The sequence below is a fragment of the Chionomys nivalis genome, chromosome 5 (assembly GCF_950005125.1).
Source record: "Chionomys nivalis chromosome 5, mChiNiv1.1, whole genome shotgun sequence".
In the NCBI taxonomy this organism is placed as follows: domain Eukaryota; kingdom Metazoa; phylum Chordata; class Mammalia; order Rodentia; family Cricetidae; genus Chionomys; species Chionomys nivalis.
Genome location: NC_080090.1, coordinates 69,411,449 through 69,433,575, shown reverse-complemented (window position 1 = coordinate 69,433,575; position 22,127 = coordinate 69,411,449). Strand labels below are relative to the sequence as shown.

The 22,127-nt window shown below is 40.8% G+C and overlaps 2 protein-coding genes across 8 annotated transcripts in view; one reads left to right on the top strand and one right to left on the bottom strand.

Moving 5' to 3' along the window:
* Nucleotides 1-12,232, bottom strand: part of Swt1 (SWT1 RNA endoribonuclease homolog) — an 80,898-nt gene extending 68,666 nt beyond the window's left edge. For 3 of the 5 annotated variants that reach the window (XM_057770581.1, XM_057770586.1, XM_057770585.1), the window contains exons 1-3: nt 12,188-12,232; nt 2,066-2,164; nt 380-466 (exon numbers count right to left, since the gene is read on the bottom strand). In XM_057770581.1, the coding sequence (XP_057626564.1) occupies nt 380-466; nt 2,066-2,119 (141 nt within the window). In that variant the 5' untranslated portion in view covers nt 2,120-2,164; nt 12,188-12,232. Of the gene's footprint in view, nt 1-379; nt 467-2,065; nt 2,165-12,123; nt 12,135-12,187 lie in introns of those variants that run through there. The other 2 variants (XM_057770582.1, XM_057770584.1) reach the window with 2 other exon arrangements.
* Nucleotides 12,233-12,546: 314 nt separating this feature from the next.
* The window catches only part of Trmt1l (tRNA methyltransferase 1 like), a 31,014-nt gene continuing 21,433 nt past the window's right edge, over nt 12,547-22,127 (top strand). The window contains exons 1-3 of one of the 3 annotated variants that reach the window (XM_057769561.1): nt 12,547-12,811; nt 17,842-17,937; nt 19,676-19,789. Coding sequence is in view for 1 of the 3 variants with exons in the window: in XM_057769560.1 (XP_057625543.1) it covers nt 12,758-12,983; nt 17,842-17,937; nt 19,676-19,789 (436 nt within the window). In the remaining 2 variants the exon portion in view is untranslated. Of the gene's footprint in view, nt 12,984-17,418; nt 17,642-17,841; nt 17,938-19,675; nt 19,790-22,127 lie in introns of those variants that run through there. The other 2 variants (XM_057769560.1, XM_057769562.1) reach the window with 2 other exon arrangements.

The following is a 22,127-nucleotide window of genomic DNA, read 5'->3' as shown; positions in this document are numbered from 1 at the left end:
AGTCGAGACAAAAAAGGGTTTCAAGGAGAAGGTATAACTGACTACAGCAAACACTGCTGGGATGTCAAGGAAGACAACTTTGTCAGAGTTAACTGATGGAGTTAGCAACACAGAAACTACTGCTGGTCTTGAAGGCATCATATACAGAGAAAACTATTCCCCAAGTCTCAATTTCTTATCTGTGATTTGGATAATAAAAGTAAATAACTTATATATTTGCGATAAATTAAGTAACACCAAAATGGAAAGAAATGGCTTTCCCTTGGGACTGATAGGCAGAACAAAATTGTTAAATGTCACTATAAAATTAAGGTGTTTGTTTTTCATTATATGATTTTTAAAAAGAGGTATCATTAGATCGACAAATTAAAATTCTTACCTCAATAAAAGTTGGCGAAGAGGCAGTCTGTTTTTTCTGAGATTTTTCTTCTTTCTCACAAGATTCTTTGACAGACATCTTGAGAAACTAAAAGAAACATGCAAAACATTTTTTTCTCCACAATAAAAAGTTTATCACAAGCCACTCTTCTCTTAGTTAAATAAGACTCGAGTTTTACAAAACAATTTTCATTTTCTTGCCAAATCCAGCACAGCAAAAGCTAAAACTTGGGAGTTCCTGGGAAAGATCAGTGACCAAAGAGATTCACAGGGACTCTCTGGGTTTTTTTTTTTCATTGAAGAAAGCAGAGCTTTTATTTTACTGGGAGTGCAAGGCTTAGCTAGAGTTTTAGAGATACAGGCTCAAAGACATCTCAAGGCACCAAAGGGTGCAACTAAAGGCATTTTCCTTCTGACTATCAGATGACCCAGCAGTTTTCCAAAGACTTGGAATTACAGGTTGCCCTTGACCCTAGGTATGCCCTTTCAAGGAATTTCTAAATACTCTCAAGATGTGGTTGTTTGCCCTCAGTGTCTTTTCTTATATTCTCTTGCCTAAAGATCTGCTCCTTCAGCTTCATCAATCAACTTTTCAGGAATGGTTCTCAAGACAAACCCTTGAAACTCTGCCTTTTACCATAAGCATCAGATTAACATTTTGACTGATTATTTTGCCCTACCTACACCTGAAAACATATTAACCATAATTCTGCATTTCTCAATACTATGTGATACTTCAAACAAATGGCATACGTTTTTCTAAGCTCCAGTTTTATCTTATGCAAAATAGAAACAACTTATCTCTGAACATTTTTGTTTTTGTTTTCATTTTGTTTTTAGAGACTCGGTTTCTCTGTATGGATCTGGCTGTCCTAGAACTAGTTTGTAGACCAGACTGGCCTCAAACTCAGTGATCCAGCAGCCTCTGCCTCCTGAGTGCATGGATTAAGATGTGCACCATCACATCTAACCCTAGAACATTTTTTAAGAAGCCAAAGAGTACAGTAGATATAAAAATTACTTTGACATTGGTGAGATGGCACAGTGGACAAAAGTCCTTTCTGCACAAGTCTGATGACTTGAGTCTCATCTCCCAACCACAGTAGGAGAGAAGTGATTCCTAAAAGTTGTCCTTCCACTTCACACACACACTGTGACAAGCACCCACACTTATGCACACACAATAATAAAAATTTTTAACTACTTTGCACAGTTATATATAGTAGAATCGAAATAAAAATCTATGTGGTTGGCTTTCTATTAGACCTAGAGTTCCTTGAAAAGTGTGCTGCATAAAAAACTTGGAAGGAAAATAGGCTTAGTAGATACAACGTGCCTATAATCTCAGCATTTGGAAGCTATAGCAGGAGGATTGCTCCAAGTCCTAGGCCAGATGGATCTACACATTAAGTTCTTCAGGGTAAGACTCTATTTAAAAGAACAAAGCAAAAACTGGAGAAATATTCAAGAATGACTAAGTAAATGAATGAGTGAATTCATTCTCCTTAATGTATCAACTTTTTTATTCTGAGTTATTTCACTTTTTCAGCCCCACTTTAGACCAAGTCAATACCATTAGCCAATGACAGAGAGAGAGAGAGAGAGAGAGAGAGAGAGAGAGAGAGAGAGAGAGAGAGAGAGAACAAAGCAACAGAAAAGAAATGTGTTAAGACAAGCATAGCCATACCTTATGGTCATAAACAGTCTCAAGCTTGTGGGCACTGGTAGTGCAGAGAAGCATCTTGTGGTGGGATATGGTGGTCAAAGATTGGACACATCACCAAGTCTGAGAAGGCAGGACAGAATGAAAGTGAAGCCTGAAGAACAGTTAACAGGTGGTAATGGCAATATGAATATAACAAAGACTATAAGCCAAGCAATCCAATTATTCCTGGTTAGTCATAAATCAAATAGGTAAAGGTGTATAAAATAAGATCTCCCAGCATTAGGGAGGCAGTGGCAGGCTACACAGATAGACCCTGTCTCCAAAAAACCAAACCAAATAAAATAATATCTAATTCCTGGCTGGCATACCCTGCCCCAAACTCACCAGTTTCCTCTGCACATTTCTCTGGTTCTTATATAACTCAGCCATTTTGGCTCTGCCAGTCTTTTGGCCCAGGCATCTCTCTTGGTTGGCGGCTCCTCTCCCCTCCCCTCTCTCCTCACACATCCTGGCTCAGAGTCATAGTCACTCTAGACTCTCCCAGATGTCTCTGTCTCTGCCTATGTTTTCCCTCATACGTACAATAAACCTTTTCCACCACTGTACCTAGAAGCAGTCATGTCCTCTCCCCCCCCCCCCCGCTTTTCTTTAAAAAAAAAAAAAATCTAATGAACTTGAATAAAAGGAAAATGCTGGTAGCTAATGGGGGAGGGGGAGACTTACAAAATTAACACATGAACAGTTAACAAACTTCTAAGAACAATCTCCTAAGTACCAAAAATGTTTGCCTTCAAGGATAGTCTATGGTAACAGCTCAATTCATGCTTCTGGCTTTTTCTCTCTTGTCTAAAGAATTCCAGTAGCATGAATGATACAATAAAAAAAGAAAAAAAAAGAAAAAAAAGAACAACAAAAAACTCTTGAGCCTGGCCTGGTAGCCTATGGTAGTATCAGCTATGTAAAGTTTGAGGCAGGAGGCCAGACTGAGTCCAGGAATTCTAAGTCAGCCTGGATTGTTTCTTTTTTCTTTTTTTTTTTTTAATATTTATTTATTATGTATACAATATTCTATCTCGCCGGGCGGTGGTGGAGCACGCCTTTAATCCCAGCACTTGGGAGGCAGAGGCAGGCGGATCTCTGTGAGTTCGAGACCAGCCTGGTCTACAAGAGCTAGTTCCAGGACAGGCTCCAAAACCACAGAGAAACCCTGTCTCGAAAAACCAAAAAAAAAAACAAAAAAAAAAAAACAAAAAAACAATATTCTATCTCTGTGTATGCCTGAAGGCCAGAAGAGGGCACCAGACCTCACTATAGATGGTTGTGAGCCACCATGTGGTTGCTGGGAATTGAACTCAGGACCTTTGGAAGAGCAGACAATGCTCTTAACTGCTGAGCCATCTCTCCAGCCCTGGATTGTTTCTTAATATAGGACACTGCTTACAGAGTATGAGGCTGCCTTTGACATTTTTGTTGATCCACCTCAGTCTGATGTTGTTGCTTTGGATACACTAATATTATCTGAAACTTCTCTTCCAATGAGATAGTAGGAAAAAAGTACTAGACAATGCACTATCCAAGGAAAAGCATCTGTCACAGTTAGGACTTCTACTGAAGAAATAAAGATCATGACTAAAAACATGCTGGGAAGGAAAGGGTTTATACTTCCATATCACACAGTCCACCAATAAAGGAAGTCAGGGCAGGACAAGGGAGACAGGAGCTTATGCAGAAGCTATGGAAGAGTGTTGCTTACTGGCTAGTTCAGTAGGCCTCTTCATACACTCCAGGACCTCCTGGCCAGAAGTGATAGCACCCACAATGGGCTTTGCCCTCCCACATCAACTACTAATTTAAAAAGTACCCTAACCCGGTACTCAACTTCATTTGGGAAAAAAAAAAAAAAAAAAAAAAGAAGACGAAGAAAAAAGCAAAACAATCCTGCACAATAAAAGAACTTCTGGAGGCATCACAATCCCTGATTCAAACTCTACTCTACTACAGAGCTACAGTACTGAAAACAGCCGGGTCTTGGCATAAAAACAGACAGGAGGACCAATGGAACCAAATAGAAAACCCGGATATCAATCTACACATCTTCGAACACCTGATCTTTGATAAACAAGCAAAAACTATCAAATGGGAAAAAAAAAAGCATATTTAACAAGTGGTGCTAACATAACTGGATATCAACATGTAGAAGAATGAAAATAGACCCATACCTATCACCATGCACAAAACTCAAGTACAAATGGATCAAAGACCTCAACATAAAGCCAGCCACACTGAAGCTTATAGAAGAGAAAGTGGGAAGTACACTTGAACACATTGGCACAGGGAACCACTTCCTAAATATAATCCCAGCAACACAGACACTGAGAGAAACAATTAAAAAATGGGACCTCCTGAAACTGAAAAACTTCTGTAAAGCAAAAGACATGGTCAACAAGACAAAATGACAGCCTACAAAATGAGAAAAGATCTTCACTAACCCCACATCAGACAAAGGTCTCATTGTAGTGGGAGCTGAGGGCTGGCATTCCTGCCACCCAGCTACCAGCTGCCTGGCTAGCTCATGCCCCAAAATAACGACACACAAACTGTATTCTTTTAAACACTGCCTGGCCCATTTCTATTTTTTTTTTTTTTTTGGTTTTTTGAGACAGGGTTTCTCTGTGGTTTTGGAGCCTGTCCTGGAACTAGCTCTTGTAGACCAGGCTGGTCTCGAACTCACAGAGATCCGCCTGCCTCTGCCTCCCAAGTGCTGGGATTAAAGGCGTGCGCCACCACCGCCCGGCTGGCCCATTTCTATTAATGTGTGGTGCGGTTACCAGGAAGATTCTAGCCTACGTCCATCCTGGGTCGGAGCTTCATTGTGTCTGCCCTGGGGAGCAGAGCTATGGCGTACCACCCTGAATACAGCCCGCAGCTCCTACTACAGAATGGCGCCCAGACGTGGATAACTTAGTCCACAGAAAGCCTGAGAAAGCTTGGGAAAGAATAAAGCATGTTTTCTTGGTAGCAGCAATTTCTCGGGTCTGCTCTGCTAGCTAGAGGCAAGCAAGCACTCTCATCTAAGAGAGGCTTCCTGACTCAGCTTTAGCTGCAAAACCCTGCAGCTCATTAAGAGGTCCTGCTATTGATAAAAGCTGGCTGCATGCTTGTTTGTTTTCAGCCGTAGCAGGAAAAAAGTTGTGCTGTTTTATTTAAAATGCTGGCTTTCTGGTCTGTCCTGCCAGGGCAAACTCTGACCCTTTCAGGAAGTCAGTCCGAATGAGTGTGATCTGTGAGCAGAATGCTGCAACTTGCTTGCTGGCAAGGACTTTGAAACTCCACAGAGTAGTGGCGATAAAAATGGCTCCAGTAGTATCTCCGCCATGAGGCTGGAAAGCTAAGGAATGGGCTGGATCTAGCTGGCAAAGCCACGGCTTTAATCCTACCCATATTGCTCAGTAATTTAAAGGCTCGTGTGGTCAGAAAAAGAGAGATATACAATAAAGAGAGATTCAAAGACAAAGAAAACCTTTAAATTATTTAGTGTATTAAAAATATATGCATGCTAAAAGTTAAAGTTCTTAAAGTAAAAATCAAAAAAAAAAAAAAAAAAGGAAGAAAGAGAGTAGTTGGGTGTAGTGGTACACACCTTTAATCCCAACACTTTGGAGGCAGAGGGAGATTGACCTCTGTGACTTCAAGGTGTAGTAGTACACGCCTTTAATCCCAATGCCTGGGAGGCAGAGACAGAAGGATCTCTGAGAGTTCAAGGACAGCCTGGTCTACAGAGTTATTCCAGGTCAAAGATATACAGAGAACCTGTCTCAAAAAGCAAAAAGTTAAAAGTAAAAATAAACGAAATAGAGGTTAAAACAAAGCTGCACAAAGATGGAAAATACAGAGAATCTTGATACTTTATGCTATTATGTTCTCTTTGAATTGTTTGAATGCTGAGGAAGGAGCAAGAGCTGCTAAAAGATATTTGTTTATAAATGCTGCTGAACTAATCCAAGATAGATATTTTCAAAATACCTTGACTTTAAAATTTGAATCTAAGGACATGATGCTTTGGAAAGGAGTTTCTTTTGTTTTCACAGAGGATGAGACTCTTTGGATTGCTTCTATCCCAATATGGTATGATAGACCATGCCCTCCTGAAAGGTTGCTGTGAACACCTTCAGAAAATTACTTCACTCAACTGCTGACTGAGATGACCCTGGCACACAGGTTACACCATGAAAGATCTGAATAACAGCACCCCCATTCAGCAGGAAGCAGTTTGGAGAGAAAAAACTGCGCCCATGTTCCCAAATATTGTTTATAAACGTTCTTTTACATTTAAAGGGGGATATGATATAGATATGAATAATTTGCATTGGTATGGATTTTAAGGTCAATTTTGTTATATGTATATGTATTTCTGATCTTGATTAAGGTATTGTGATTGTGTAGTTCATTTAAAATGTAATGTATAATTAGGAAATATAGATTGTTGATGGATAATCATTGGTAATAGTCAAGCTTGTAGTCATGTTAGTTAGATTTTCTAGATATATAGAGATATATTTCAGTTACATAGGCATTCTTCATATCTTTCAAAGACTGCAGAATATGGCATTTAAAATGTTTTAATAACTTAGGACTTTTCATGACAATGAGACACTCTGCTCCTGGCAGCACCAATCTACTTCAAGAAAAAGATGGGCATTGAAGAGGATCCTTATGGAGTTTGATAGCCATTTGGGCAAGAAAACTGCTCTTGCCTGGACTGTTGCATAAACTGAACACAGAGAACTCTCAGAGAGAGGACTGCTGAAATTGCCTAAAGGTGAGGTAACCTTTTGGGGTTCCTGATTCATGAAGGAGTCTGCGAGACATTCTGCAGGACACAGCAGATAGTGACTGAACTGCCTTTGAAATTTCCTGCTTTATGGAAATGTCTGCTGGAAACTATGTAGGCCGAAGATGGATGCCCCGATGGTACAGAGGAACTTTGGGTGACTGTCCAGGCAGCGAGATGTCTCTGTCATTTCTAGAGTTTGGAAGTTGCTTATTTCTTGTTTGCTTAGGTAATATTGTATCTTTCTGGAGTCTTTGATGGAATTGAAAAATAGTTAATTATAGTTTACCTTAGTTATGATAAAGATAAAATAGATGTAAATATTGTAATTTTTACTTGATAATTGTTTTGTTATATGTAATTTTGCTATGTTAAAGTGAAAGCCTTTCTTTTTTGTTTAAACAGAAAAAGGGGAAATGATGGAGGAAGGTCATTGGTTAATAAATAAAGAAACTACTTGGCCTCATAGGTTAGAACATAGGTGGGTGGAGTAAACAGAACAGAATGCTGGGGGAAGAGGAAGTGAGGTAAGATGCCAGGCCACTGCTCTCCAGGGCAGACGCGATGAAGCAAGCCGCCAGGTCAGACATGCTAAATCTTTCCCAGTAAGAGTGGTGCTACACAGATTACCAAATATGGGTTAAGGCAAGATGTGAGAATTAGCCATCAAGAGGCTAGAACTACTGGGCCAAGCAGTGTTTATATGAATACAGTTTCCGTATAATTATTTCGGGGCATAAGCTAGCCAGGTGGCCAGGAGCCAGGTGGCAGGAACACAGCCCACAGCTCCTACTACATCTCATCTCCAAAATATACAAAGAACTCAAGAAATTGGACAACAAAAGATCACATAATCCAATAAAAAAAATGGAATACAGACCTAAACAGAGAACTCTCAATAGTGGAATCTAAAACAGCTGAAAGACCCTTAAGGAAATGTTCAACATCCTTAATCATCAGAGAAATGCAAGTCAAAAGAACTCTGAGATTCCATCTTACACCTGTAAGAATGTCCAAAATCAAAAACACTGATGACAACTTATGCTGGAGAGGTTGTGGGGAAAAGGGAACACTTCTGCATTGCTGGTGGGAATGTAAGCTGGTACAGCCCCTTTGGATGTCAGTGTGGCGATTTCTCAGAAAATTAGGAAACAACCTTCCTCAAGACCCAGTAATACCACTTTTGGGTATATATCCAAAGGATGCTCAATCGGGCCACAAGGACATGTGCTCAACTATGTTCATAGCAGCTTTATTTGTCATAGCCAGAACCTGGAAACAACCTAAATGCCCCTCGATCGAAGAATGGATAAGAAAAATGTGGTATATTTACACAATGGAGTACTACATAGCAGAAAAAAATAACGACATCTTGAATTTTGCAGGAAAATGGATGAAGCTAGAAAACATTATTTTGAGTGAGGTAACCCAAACACAGAAAGACAATTATCGCATGTACTCACTCATACGTGGTTTTTAAACACAAAGCAAAGAAAGCCAGCCTACAAACCACAATCCCAGAGAACTTAGACAACAATGTGGACATTAAGAGAGATTTATATAGATAAAATCTACATGGGAAGTAGAAAGTAGAAAAAGACAAGATCTCCTGAGTAAATTGGGAGCATGGGGACCTTGGAGGAAGGACTGAAGGAAGGAGGGGAGAAGCAGAGAGTGGAGCAGAGAAAAATGTAGAGCTCAATAAATATCAACAAACAAACAAAGTATCCTAACCAAAAGAGGTGGCACATGCATTTAATCTCGGAACTCTGGAAGAAAAGACAGGCAGATCTCCATGAGTTCCAGGCCAGCCTGGTCTTTTTGTTTCGTTTTGGGAGGTAGTGGTGGTGGTGGTGGGTATAGTGTTTTATGAGTTCCAGACCAACCAAAGCTATAAGGTGAGACCCTGTCTCAAAAAAACAAACAAAAATGGAGACATTTTCTCAATTAAGATTCCCTCTTCCCAGATGTCTCTACCCTATGTCAACTTGACCTAAAACAAGCAAAGCATCCCTGTGTGCTGTGACATTCTTTAAATTCATTTTGCCATAAAGTTTACATTCCTTTATATGCAAATTAAAACAAATAACTTAAGAGGATTTTCTGTTTGAGCAGTTCTCTAGATTCCAGCGTCTTAAACTATGGGTTACAACCTTATATTAGCAACATTAAAGGGTTTCTGAACACACAAAGACTAAAATTAATTGAAAGTAATGTGTAATGAATCCTAGGTGTTTCTGGCTACACTCACAGTCCTGCATCGAGTGACATCACTGCAGCCTTGAACACAATACAAATGAACTTTGTATTGCACATGCCTTCATACCCACAAAACCCCAGCTAATGCTACCTTTAGTACCTTTGCTCATATTCGTGGCTGCTGTATGTCATGAACTGCAGTGGTTTTTTTAAGTTTTTTTATTTTATTTATTCATTATGTATACAATATTCTGTCTGTGTGTATGTCTGCAGGCCAGAAGAGGGCACCAGACCTCATTACAGATGGTTGTGAGCCACCATATGATTGCTGGGAATTGAACTCAGGACCTTTGGAAGAGCAGGCAATGCTCTTAACCTCTGAGCCATCTCTCCAGCTCGAACTGCAGTGTTTTTACTGGACATGCAAATTTTTCCTTATAGAAACACATTAATAATGGCTTGATTACAGAAAACAAAGAATTTTAATATCTTCCTACAGCACTCAATTACTACATCTTCGGACTATATTGTTTTAGAATGTTTGCATGCAATTGCTGTTTGAGTTGCTGACTTCAGTTTCATATTTCAAAAAAGTTAAATTAATTTTGGTTTGAGATTAGAAAAAATTTCCAATAATTTTTGAAATGATCATAGACATATTTCTGTTTGGTACCCATTACATATTTACGTGAAGCAATGTTCTCAGCACTGATTATTATAAAATCAAATAATCAATCATCTCTGAAAAGCTAAAGTACTTACAGTATCAAATATTCAGTTAAGATTTAATTATCTTTTTGTCTTTAATAACTCATGTTAGGGAAAGCCAGACACCAAGTCCTAAATGACACTCAAGTAGCCCACGGAAAGTCACACCCAGCAACCAAAACCAAGTTTCAGACAAGGGAGTGACTTTGAAGCTGACCCTTGTCAACTCTTTACATGACAGTGGACCTAGCAGATAGCTTGGAACTGTATCCTCACTAAATACTCAAAGCCACATCTGCCCAGGAAGCTAATTTTAATTTTTAACTCCACAAAACATGTGGCAGTTATGTTTATTATTGCTTTAAGATATGGAAGAACAGCTGGAAATTAAGACAGACATAGGTGCACCTCTGAATTCGAGGTCAGCATGGTCTAGAAAGTAAGATCTAGGACATCCAGGGCTACATTGAGAACCCCTATCTCGAAAAAAAAAAAAAAAAAGATATAAGATAGCTTATTTGGCAATGCAACTGTTTAAGAATACTCTCTTAAGTCTTCAAACTGAAAATTCTTTCATACTTAGGAATTCTGAACTGAAACTGCCACTGAATCCCCTTGCTACCATTAATTTAGTGTGTTGTTTAGATGGCATTAAATGAGATTAAAATATTGAATCAAACTTTCAAATTAAGCATCTAATTGAATGCTGAGGATGTCTTTTAAAGATACAGTGCTTGCTGTCCGTACCCAAAGTCCTGGGTTTCATTCTCAACCTCGCAAGGGCTGCTAAGAGCACAGGAATGAGGGGTGGGGTGGGGGTTCAAAAAATTAAAAATATTGTCAAGTCTTAGATGGTACACTGATATAGTTAACATTTCTTTAAGTTGTAATTGGTGCCATTATCTCATTTCTAATGACTGTTAAACAGTCAGTCAACTCTATACACAAGAATACTCATCAAAGGCTGGAGAGATGGCTCAGAGGTTAAAATGCTCTTCCAAAAGTTCTGAGTTCAATTTCCAGCAACCGCATGGCTCACAACCATCTCTAATAAGATCTGATGCCCTCTTCCGATGTGCAGGCATACATGCGGACGGACTACAGAATACATAATAAATATTTTTTTAAAAAAAAAGAATACTTGTAGCTGGGCGGTGGTGGCGCACGCCTTTAATCCCAGCACTCGGGAGGCAGAGGCAGGCGGATCTCTGTGAGTTCGAGACCAGCCTGGTCTACAAGAGCTAGTTCCAGGACAGGCTCCAAAACCACAGAGAAACCCTGTCTCGAAAAAACCAAAAAAAAAAAAAAAAAAAAAAGAATACTTGTCAAAAAGTGGTGATAGATTGACAAAAAAGGGTTTTAGCTGTCTTGTAGTATCAGGCCTCTGACCTACAAGCTTGTGAGCTAAGCAAATACTCTACCACTGAGGTAAGCACATTCACAGCCTTACTGAGACTTTAGAACTTACAGAAGATTCCTGGACAATCTGTTTACAATAAACCGGGAAAGGAAAAACACCTTCAAACACACTTTCTACTTAGGAAGGGCAATGAGAAGGTGAACTTCCAGACAGCACTTCACGGGGTCACATAATCAAGTGTCATTTCTTACGCTTTCCCAACAGAGAAGGAAATAGACCAGCGAGCAAAGACTTGACCCTATTAAGCAAAGACTTGACCACCCTGAAGTGTGGGTTTTATACCTGCCTTTAACATTCAAGACAGTCCCAAGCGGGGCAACCAAAAAGGAAATTCATTTTTTTGTTTTGTTTTGTTGTTCGTTTGTTTTGCTTTTTTTCCGTCTGTTCCAATGTGCGTCTCAGAAATAAAGAGAAAAAGAACGAGTAAGGCTTCGGTGCCAAACAAGCCCAGGATAAAAACGATAAAATCTGAGGTGCAGAGTATTCACTGGTCACCTACCTAGGAGAATCTAAAATGCATCTAAGTGTCCCATGAGCAGATCTCTGTTTTTAAAAGTCTAAAAACAGGTCAAAACAGCAAAAACCATCTCCCACAACCACACCGCGCTTGTTCTGGTAACGCTGAGGCAAAACAGTAAGAGAAAAGAGAGGTCCACTCAGAGGCGTGAGGAAAGTTGGGAATGGGGGGCGGGAGCAGACCCAGGACTCTTCCTCAGCGCGCCTGACTGAAAAGCGCCACTGCGACCCCTCCACAGCCTAGGCCCACCCCCTCGGAAGCCGCCATCCCCCCCTCAGCTCAGCTGGAGCAACCTGGCTCCCAGCCACACCCTCCACAGAGCGGGGCCGACAGCCGGCCAGCCCACAGAGTCGTCCCGCCACACCTCGGCCCGCAGTTCCCGAGCCAGACAGGCATCAGCGTACCCGAGCCAGGAGCGGAAGACTGTAGCCCAGCAAAAAGCCGTGAGTCCCGAAAACCCTAACTTACCAGAGGCGGAGGCGGCGGCGGCGGCGGCGACTCCCAAGTCCCCGCGGGTGCCAAAGACGCCTTCCTCGAGCCCGCTGCACGCTGGGAAATGTAGTTCTGTGCTCTGAGCCAGTCAAGCGCCGAACACTCCAGGGAATTCTAGAGTTCTCGGAGATCTCTGTGTACTTCCTCCGAGGACCGGAACCGAGCCCCGCCCGGGGTGGGACGCGATGCTCCTGGGTATTGTAGTCTTAGCTCGGTTCGGTGGAGGCCAGCGGAGCCCAGAGGCACCGAGGAAATGGAACTCTTACTCCTCATTGGACGGTGTCCGCGACACGCTTCTGCGTAGTCCGTGGTGGCGTCGTAACGCCTCAGGGAAGGGGAAGCCGGTGAAGGCTCGAACCGCTGCCTCTGGCCCTCTGTTTTTCGGCTGGCAGGGTTGTGTCACTGGCGCTTCGCTGTTCGTCTGTGGCACCCGTGGAGCCTTCCCATTTGCTTCCCCCACCTGGATCCAGTCCTGTGGGCATTAACGTCAATTCTCTTGCTCCGTCGCGAGTCCCCTCCGCGACCCCTGGCACGGAGGCCGTAGCTATGGAGAATATGGCGGAGGAGGAGCTGCCACCCCAGGAGGAGGAGGAGGCCCAGGTCAGGGTCCCGACCCCGGCCCCGGAATCGGCTCCGGTCCCAGCTCCGGCCGCAGATTCGGCTCTGGACTCGGCTCCGACGCCGGACTCGGCTCCAGCCCCAGCCCTTGCCCCGGCCCCGGCTCCGGCCTTGTCCCCGTCCCTAGCCTCTGTCCCCGAGGAGGCTGAAAGCAGTAAGTGTAGACGGCCTGATCTTTCTGCCGCAGAGAAGCGAGTAACCGTTCCTCGCTGGGGAGGCCCTTCTCCGGGGTGGTTTTTAATGTGGAGAGGCAGATTTAGGGGAACGGGAGGAGGAGGAACGAGAGTGGCAGGAAGGAGTACAGAAAGGAAGGGGGATACCTCCGTAAACCTCGAGGACATCATCATGAAAGATACATGAAGGCCAGGGGTGATGCAGATAAAATAAACAATGAGATTAGTGGCTGTGTCGGTTAGTGTGTCTAGTAGTTTCCGTCGGACCCCAGTCCACAGTAGTTAAATAACTGCTTTCAAGTGTGTTACAGTAACGGAGGCAGCCTCTGAGGTGAGATCCTGTCAAGATTTAGAAACTGTAAACTGATTTTTCAATCAGGACGTACACACACACACAATCCACACAGGTGGATTTGTCTTACTAAATTTTCTGTAGAATATCTTGCTTCCAAAAAGAATTTGAAATCCATATGCCGTATGGAGGCGAACCTGCTAAAAGCCAATTGAACTTTGTTCTTCATTCCATCAGAAGACAATCGTGAAAACTTAATAGTCAATACTTTTGTTCCCGGGATGTGTTTATATGTGCTCTGAGTGGTTTATTGGATCATATAGGAAACACAAGATTGTTAATTAGCACTTTAAGGACCTTTAAAAAAAAAAGACCTTAACACTATACAGTGGGCCTAAGAGTCAACACGTTCTTTCAACAAATCTTGTAGTCCATAAATTGATCTTTATATTTTTCCAAATTATCACTCATGAGAAATTAATAACATATATACTATTTCTAAGCCAACTTGAGGTTTGATGTATATAAAACAGTCATAATCTAAGAGAATTATTTTGCAGTTCTAAAACTACATTTAAGAGTTGCAAGGCTAGTCACAGGCAAAACAAAATCAGCCAGTGGACTTCTGATCATTTGAAATCACAGGTTGTAGTGGAAAATAAAACCTTTATTTCTTTATTTCTTTCTCTCCTTACAGACTGATGGACAGGGAGTTTCATACTCTTAAGGAAGTAGCTACTGCCCTCCTGATTATGTTTAAATAGAAGTAGTTCAGCAGTTTGGGGAATGCATGCCTTCTTCACCTCCTTGACATGGGGCATTGATAGTGGCTCCACGTGGTAGTGCATACCAGTAATCCTAGCATTTGACAGCCTTGCAGGAGGGCTGTTAAATTTTTAAATTGATATTTATTGAGCTCTACATTTTTCTCTTCTCCCCTCCCCTCTTCAATCCTCCCCCAAGATCCCCATGCTGAGGGCTGGCAAATTGGAGATCAACCTGGTCTCTTTAAGGAGACATCTTCTCAAAAGTGTGTATAAGTGTTAGGGGACAAGGGTTGGAAACATTTGCATTATAAATGCTAAAATAAATGTGTAGCCTGAAGAATATGCTGTTTAAGAAAGCTTCAAACACATACTAATCATCTAAAAATGTATTCTCAGTTATCTAGTTATCCTTTGAAGTTAGTCCTAGCAGCCAGGCAAGATGAAGATGACAATTCTGAACCAGAGTTGAAAATTGAGGAAAACGTAACAGAAGTTGTGAAAGAACCTTCTAGTATATTTGGTTTATCTGGTTTAACAACAGGTTTGCTTTCTTGATTATTAGTATGTTACAAAAAAACAAGTTGACTGCTTTAAATACAGAATGATATCGACCATGTTGAGCCAAAAAGTGATTTTACAGATACTTTTAGGCTTATCACGAATTTTCAGACAAGTTTTTTTGTTTTTTAATTTCCTTCAATAGCGGACAACAGCGTTTTCAGTTTTCCTCTCCTAACTTAGGCTCTTTCTCTTGTTTTGCACTACCTGGCAGAACATTTTAAGCACACCTTTATACAGCATATATAACTTGTTGCACGTACATGACTGGACCACGAAACAACCTTTCGCGATTTCAAATGTGGTAGTTTAGTATGTACATGTGGATTCTTTTTGACCATTACTATCAATTCTAAAAACTAAGGATGCCTTTTTTCCCCCTATATCTCATTTTAACTTTTTGAGCACGGCCTGGTATGTGAAGTTAATCAAGCCTGTAATCCCAGCCTTTGGGAGACTGAGGTAGGAGAATAATGGATTTCAAGCCAGCATGTGCTGCATAGTGAGTTCCAGTCTTAGCTATACAATGAGCCCTATCTCGAAAAGTAAAAAAGTAATACAGTATTTGTCATTCTGCTTTTGCTTAGGAAATTGTCTTTTGAGCAGAAATGTCTGATGGTGTTTGATTCCGGAAGTTGTGATAAAAATGTGCTGCTACCTTCAAAAAGTAATGGTTGCCAGGCGGTGGTGGTGCACGCCTTTAATCCCACTCGGGAGGCAGAGGCAGGTGGATCTCTGTGAGTTCGAGGCCAGCCTGGTCTACAAGAGCTAGTTCCAGGACAGGCTCCAAAGCTACAGAGAAACCCTGTCTCAAAAAACTTTTTTTAAAAAAAGGCTAATGATTTTTAAAAACTACTTAACTATCTTAGTGCCTGCTGAGTACCAGTTCTGTGCTTGACATTTAGCCACCAGAAGGATAAATCAAGTACAACTGCTGCCTTTTTATTTACTATGAGAAAGAAGGAAAAAAGGACACAGATTATGCACATGTGTGAATGAGTGGACTGAGAATGGAGCTGGTAGACAGGGAGGTGGCGGCATCAAAAATTGAATTAAAATATCTGAGGCTTTAAATTATTTAGCATATTGACTGAGCCTGAGATTTATTCCATTATCTCTTTCTCTTTGGAGATGTTCACCTGTCCCGTAACATCCTCTGGCCCTGTGCGTTTGGGTTCCCACTCTCTAAGTATTCCTTTCCTTTGGAATGCCCATGTAATCAGAATGCTTCATCCTTAGGAAGAACAAATTGCAGTTTTATCTGTCTCCTTTTCTACAGTACCAGAGTCCTGAAACAATATCTGCACTGGTTTTTGTGCTGATATTTGTATTTTAATAAATAAAAGCTTGCCTGAAGATAAGATTGCAAAACTAAGCCACAGACCAGGGAGTGGTGACACACACACTTTAATCCCAGGAGGCAGAGGCAGATTGATCTCTGTGAGTTCAAGGCTCCCCTGGGCTGCACAACATCAATCCAGAAACAGACCCAGGTGGTGGCCACTCAAACCTTTAACCCCAGTGTTTGGGAGTCACATACTTTTAATCCCAGCACTAGGAAGATAGAGGACTATAAAGGGGAAGAGACAGGAACTCACTGGAGTGTGGAGTCAGGATTCGTGACGACAGGATCTTGCTCTTTCGGTCTGAAGATTTGGTAGAGGTAAAAGGTCTCTTTAGTGATGCTTTGCTTTTCTGATCTTCAACTTGAACCACAGTATCTGTCTCTGGGTTTTTATTATTCACGCTACAGGTTTTCTCGATTTGCTTTCTCTTTCCTTTTGGTTATCTATTCTCTGCACTTTTTCAAGATCACAGGAAACTGGATTGTGGTGGCATGCACCTTTAATTCCAGCACTCAGGAAGCTGGGGCAGGCAGATCTGAGTTTGAGGTCTACATAGTCAAGTTCCAGGACATCCAGGGATACACAGAGAAACACAAGAGACCGTGTACTAATACAGTAGTGTTTTCTTGTTTACTCCAGCTGCGATACTTAGTTATGTGCATTCCTCTCTTAGACTTTTCTCCTTTGGCTCCTCCTCGGTCCACCCTGCCCTTTTATTCTTTCAGATTCTACTTTCCTGCTTTTTTTGACTCAACTTCTCTTTCCAGTCACTTGTAGATTATTTACTACTTTACTCAGTAGCAAATTTAACAGTTTGAGAATGCAGCCCCCACCACTTACACATACATACCAAACAAAGTGTATTGTTCAGCATATTTTAGGAAGCTTAACTCACAATTTACAAGTATTTAACTTGAGGAATGTGTTATGTTTAGGAAATCTGAAAGTGCATAACAGACAAAAATGGTTGGGAAATATAAACTGCATTAGAATTGAAACACATGTTAGTTGCATTTAAGAACTAATTTTCAGGCAGATGAGATGACCTTGTAGGTACAGGCATTCACAGCCTGGTCTTCAGATCCAAGTTCCAGGACAGCCAGGGCTACACAAGGGAAACCCTCTCTTTTTGTTTGTTTGTTTGTTTGTTTGTTTGTTTGTTTGTTGAGATGGGGTTTCTCTGTGGCTTTGGAGCCTGTCCTGGAACTAGCTCTTGTAGACCAGGCTGGCCTCGGACTCATAGAGATCCACCTGCCTCTGCCTCCCAAGTATAACTACTATGTTAAAAATTAACATCTCAATATCTTGGCTGTAATTAAAGCTCTTTGAAGACACAAAATATTGATTATAGTTCTCAGGCTGTTTTGTACAGGGTAGAAATTTTTTTTAGTTTTGGGTTGGTTGGCTTATTTATTTATTTATTGACTTGGTCTCATATATCCCAGGCTGGCTTTGAAGATACTTTTAGTTAAAGGTGACTCCGAGCTTCCTGTCCTCCTGCCTCCACCTCTGTGTGCTAAAGTTACAGGTGTGCACCACCATGCCCATTTATGTGGTCCTAAGGTTCAGACTCAGGACTTCCTGGATGCTAAGCAAGTATTCTACCAACTGAGCTACACCTCCAGCCCCAAGGACAGAAACATTTTCCATGGAATTACCTTGACTAAAGCTGAAAGGTACACACTGGAGTTTTTCTCCGTAGCGTTTGCCTTCTGAAGTACACTTGCCATTTTCTGATCTGAACTATAGCCGTTCCCATGAGGTACTAGACTCCATATGATAGGAAACAAAAGTATATATCTGTTTAGTGGGAATAAGTAAAACTGGAATGGGGGAAAATGCTAGAACAATTTTCTAACTTTAAATTTCTTTTCAGAGAGACATATCTCAATTCAAAGGCGGCTTGCTGATCTGGAGAAGTTAGCTTTTGTGGCTGAAGTAGATGTTGACACTGCCAGTTCGTTGAACTCAGGTAATCTGGATCCAGGTATACCCATGCTTGGGGCACACACAAACTTTCTGTTTTGTTCTTTTTGTTTTTGATTTTTTTGAGACAAGGTCTTATATCTTATTTTCATTGTTCTGTTTTGTCTTTTTTTATTTTTTTCTTTCTGCAACATTTAACTTTCAGCTCATGAAAACACTTTGTAAGAATAAATTTATTCCTATTGAACTAGAACAGTAGTACTAGTTCTATAAGGTGGTAATTGAATTAGCAACAAGTTTTGGACATCCCAAAACACTGCCTTAAATAGCATAGCAGGGACTGGAGAGATGGCTCATTGATGAAGAGCACTGGCAGCTCTTCCAGAGGATGTGGGTTCAAGTCCCAGCACCTGCATGGTGGGTCACAACCATTTATAATTCTAGTTCCAGGGGACCCAACGCCCTCTTCTGGCCACTCTAGGCACCAAGCATGTCCATGGTACACAGACATATATCTTCAGGCAAAACACATACACATAAAATAAAAATAAATTAAAAAGCAGGTAAAATTCTCTGGTACAAAGTGGAAGCAATATAGTTGGAACAAAGTTCTAAAATGTTGTCAGTGCTCCACTCTCCTGCCTCTACCCCACTCTTCATCCTCATATTTTCTCTCTGTCTCTCTCTTGGCATGCATGTGGGAGTCGGGGTGACATATGGAGCTCAGTGCTTTCCTTTCATGTGTGTCCCAGAGATTTTAAGGCTGGATGCCGAGTGCCTTTGCCCACTGACCCATCGCCTCTGCCCCTGCTCTCTGTTCTAAGTGCTTAGCCATTGCATCTGCCAGTGCCCTGCTCTTCTAAGTGCCTAGTTGTCATGTTTGTTTAAAATAAGCAGTGTATATTCAAAAATGAATTATACTTATTCTTGCATTATTCTATGTGCAAAAGATTTTTGCATTAAAATCATTATTGATTTGTTATTTCTGTATATTTTATTGTTTTAACCTTAAATTTGAGACTGTAGTTCTTATTTGTTTAACTACTTATTGGCAGTATGGGTCCTGGGCATTGGTTGTTAGGCTTAGTGGCAAGTAAATGCCTTTACCTGTTTGAGCCACTTGCCAGACTGAGATTTTAATTCTTGGACATTTTATCAGAACTGTTATTTAAAATGTACTATATTGCTAAGTTAATGTGTATTTTGATGATCTAGTCTTTTCAGGAATAATCCATAAATAAGAGAAAACATAAATGTAGTGATACAGTGAAGGTCAGGATGTGATGATTTTTCCAGGTCCCTGGCCTCAGAACAGCAATGTATTACGAACTGTCTTCTATTTTTCTTACCGTGTCTTTTAGCTGTCTTCACTACTGCCAGGGTAGTAAGGGATGCACCATAGCAGATGCTCAGGCACCTCTGCCCAACACCTGCCTTCTAGAAATGCCACATTGCTGGTTTTCCATTCTCAGGTGCAGAGTGGTAGACTTCCTAGCAAAAGTTTAGCTTTAAAAAGTTTATCACTTTTTAAACTTCTCTGTTCCTACTGGAAACAGCTGTCATCAGCTAACCACAGATAGCAGAGTTTGAAGGCTAAAAAATAGTCATTGTTCAAATGCTATTTGAAATTCTGAAGGACATCGAGGATCAGAAATAAATATATTCCTGCAGTTAAAATCTTTGTCTAAGAAGGAGGGTGAGTACATGGGGAGGTTCCCTGCTGCTTTTGTAGCTGAATCCAGGCATTGATAGCTGATAATCTACGCTTTTTTCTTCTCTTTAAGAAAACAGTCATACTTGTCCATTGTGCCCTAAGGAAAAATTCAGAGCTTATAGTAGTCAGAAGCTCCGTCGACACCTTCAGAATTTACACTGGAAAATCTCAGTTGAATTTGAAGGTTAGTATTTCAAGTATTTCCACTTTATATTATGATGATTTAATGTATTTAACAAAAGACACTGAGCACATGACAGTTCAGTGGACATTTCTAATCATTTGTGACTGCGACGTATTGGGCAACTCTGATGTGGGGGTCCCTGTTGCTTGTTAAACAATGTTTTATTAGGTTTCTTTTCCTCATGTAGAACAGCTGCTATTTTACATATAATTTTAAAGACAAAGTAAATGCCAAAAGCAAGAAAATAAAATAATTGGTACCGAGAAAAAAGTCAGTAGCTGAAATTTTCAGGATGTTAAAGAATGTAGGATATTCAGAACTAGCTTTACTATAGATAAGGGAAAATAATTAAAAATATACTAAGTATAATGACAAAATGATATAATCTGAAGGAATAAATTTTTAACAAGTTGGTTCATAAGGAAAATAATAAAGTTGAAACTAAGATCACATTAAGAGACTAAATTCTGAGGCAGTGAAGTACGGCATCTTTTACATTTTAAAATACATATATTAATCCTTCATGTGAGTGTCATACCAATAAAATAACCAGTAGACAAGGGTAGAAACACAGTGGTAGATAGATGTGTGAGGATAGTCATTGCATCGTGTACTTTGTGACAAAAATTGGGAATTAAAAAGAATATTGACTGCATTGTGGCATATACATTCTAATGCAGCCTCTAATAAGAATGTGTTCGACGTAGCCTAGCAAACTTTGAGCTTTCATTTCCACAGTAAACTACAGTCTAAGTTAGGTTTCTATTGCTGTGATAAAACAGTGACCAACCGCATGCAGTTCACCATCCATGGAAATTGGGCAGGAATTCAAAGCAGGAACCTGGAGGCAGGAGCGGAAGCAGAGACTATGAAGGTGCATAGCTTACTAGCTTGCTCTTTATGGCTTACTCAGCAGCTTCCTTTCTTGCTTTCTTTCTTTTCTTTTCTTTTTTTATAAGACAGGGTTTCTCTGTGTAGCCTGTACCAAGTCTGTCCTGGAACTTGGTCTGTGGACCAAGCTGGCCTCAAACTTGGAGATCTCCTTGCCTCTGCGTCTTGAGTGCCAGAATCAAAAGTGTGCACCATCACTGCCTGGTTGCCAGTATTTTCTTGTTTTGTTTTGTTTTGTTTATTTATTTAAGAGAGACAGGTTTTCTGTGTATGTCACCCTAACCGAAATTGCTCTGTAGACCAGGGGCTGGCCTCAAACTTAAAGAGATCTGCCTGCCTCTGCCTCCCAAGCACTGGGATTAAAGGCATGTGCCACCACTGCCCAACTTTAGCTTGCTTTTTTATAGTACCCAGGGCCACCAGCCCACTGGTGACACCACCCAAGGTGAGCCACATTAATCAATAAAGGAAATGCTCCACAGTCTTGCCCATAGTCCAGTCTAGTAGGGGCATTTTCTCATATGAGATTGTTTCTTCAAAATGACTCTAAGATGAAATAAATAGTCAATGTCGCTACTAATGAAATTAGCAATATGTAAGATATATTTTATAATATTTCACCTGAATAAAACTGAAGTTCTTCTCTGAAGAAAAACCTCTGCATTGCAGTCGTATACCTACATATGTATAGAATACACATACACACTCTCTCTCTCATACATGCAGATCCATACACACTTGTATATGATTGTGTGAGATAGAAATTGTTGAATATGTGGGTCAGTCAGCATCCTCTTGCTGAGTTAATGATTACTGGGAATGGAAGAGACATTTTCTTAAGTAGGGTACCCATGCTTCTTAAAGCAAGCCCTCACCTTCGCTCCTGTAAGTAACTAATGAAACTCACTGGGTTATAATTTTTTTTTTCCCAAAAAGACATGATGGTAGAAAGGGATCAGCAGGAGTGAGATGGAGACAAGGTGTGAGGGTGAGCAGTAGAGATACACATTTTGGAAATGCCAGAATCTAGATAGTATTTAAAGTCATGAGATTCAACGACATAGATAACCTCTGGGCCCCTCAACACTATGCAATGGGGGAAACGATGTAAGCATGAGAATGAGGGGAGGTGAGTTATAGACTGGGTTGGGAGAGTCCTTCTGTCAGCAAAATAAAGCTGAAGCAATCTGGTTCAAGGAAATTCATAGGGATGGAAATATAACTCAACCGTAGAGTAAGTCTTTAGCGTGTAGAAAGCCCTGGAATTTATCTCTGGAATTACCCAAAGAAAGAACTGAAGAAAAGGGATAGTGGTTTGTTCAAAGACAGGATCTCAAGTAGCCCAGGCTGACCTTAAGTAGCTGTGTAATTGAGGATGACATCATTCTCTGGCTTCTACCTCCCAAGTGCTGGGCTTACAGGCATGCTACACAATACCTAGTATTTT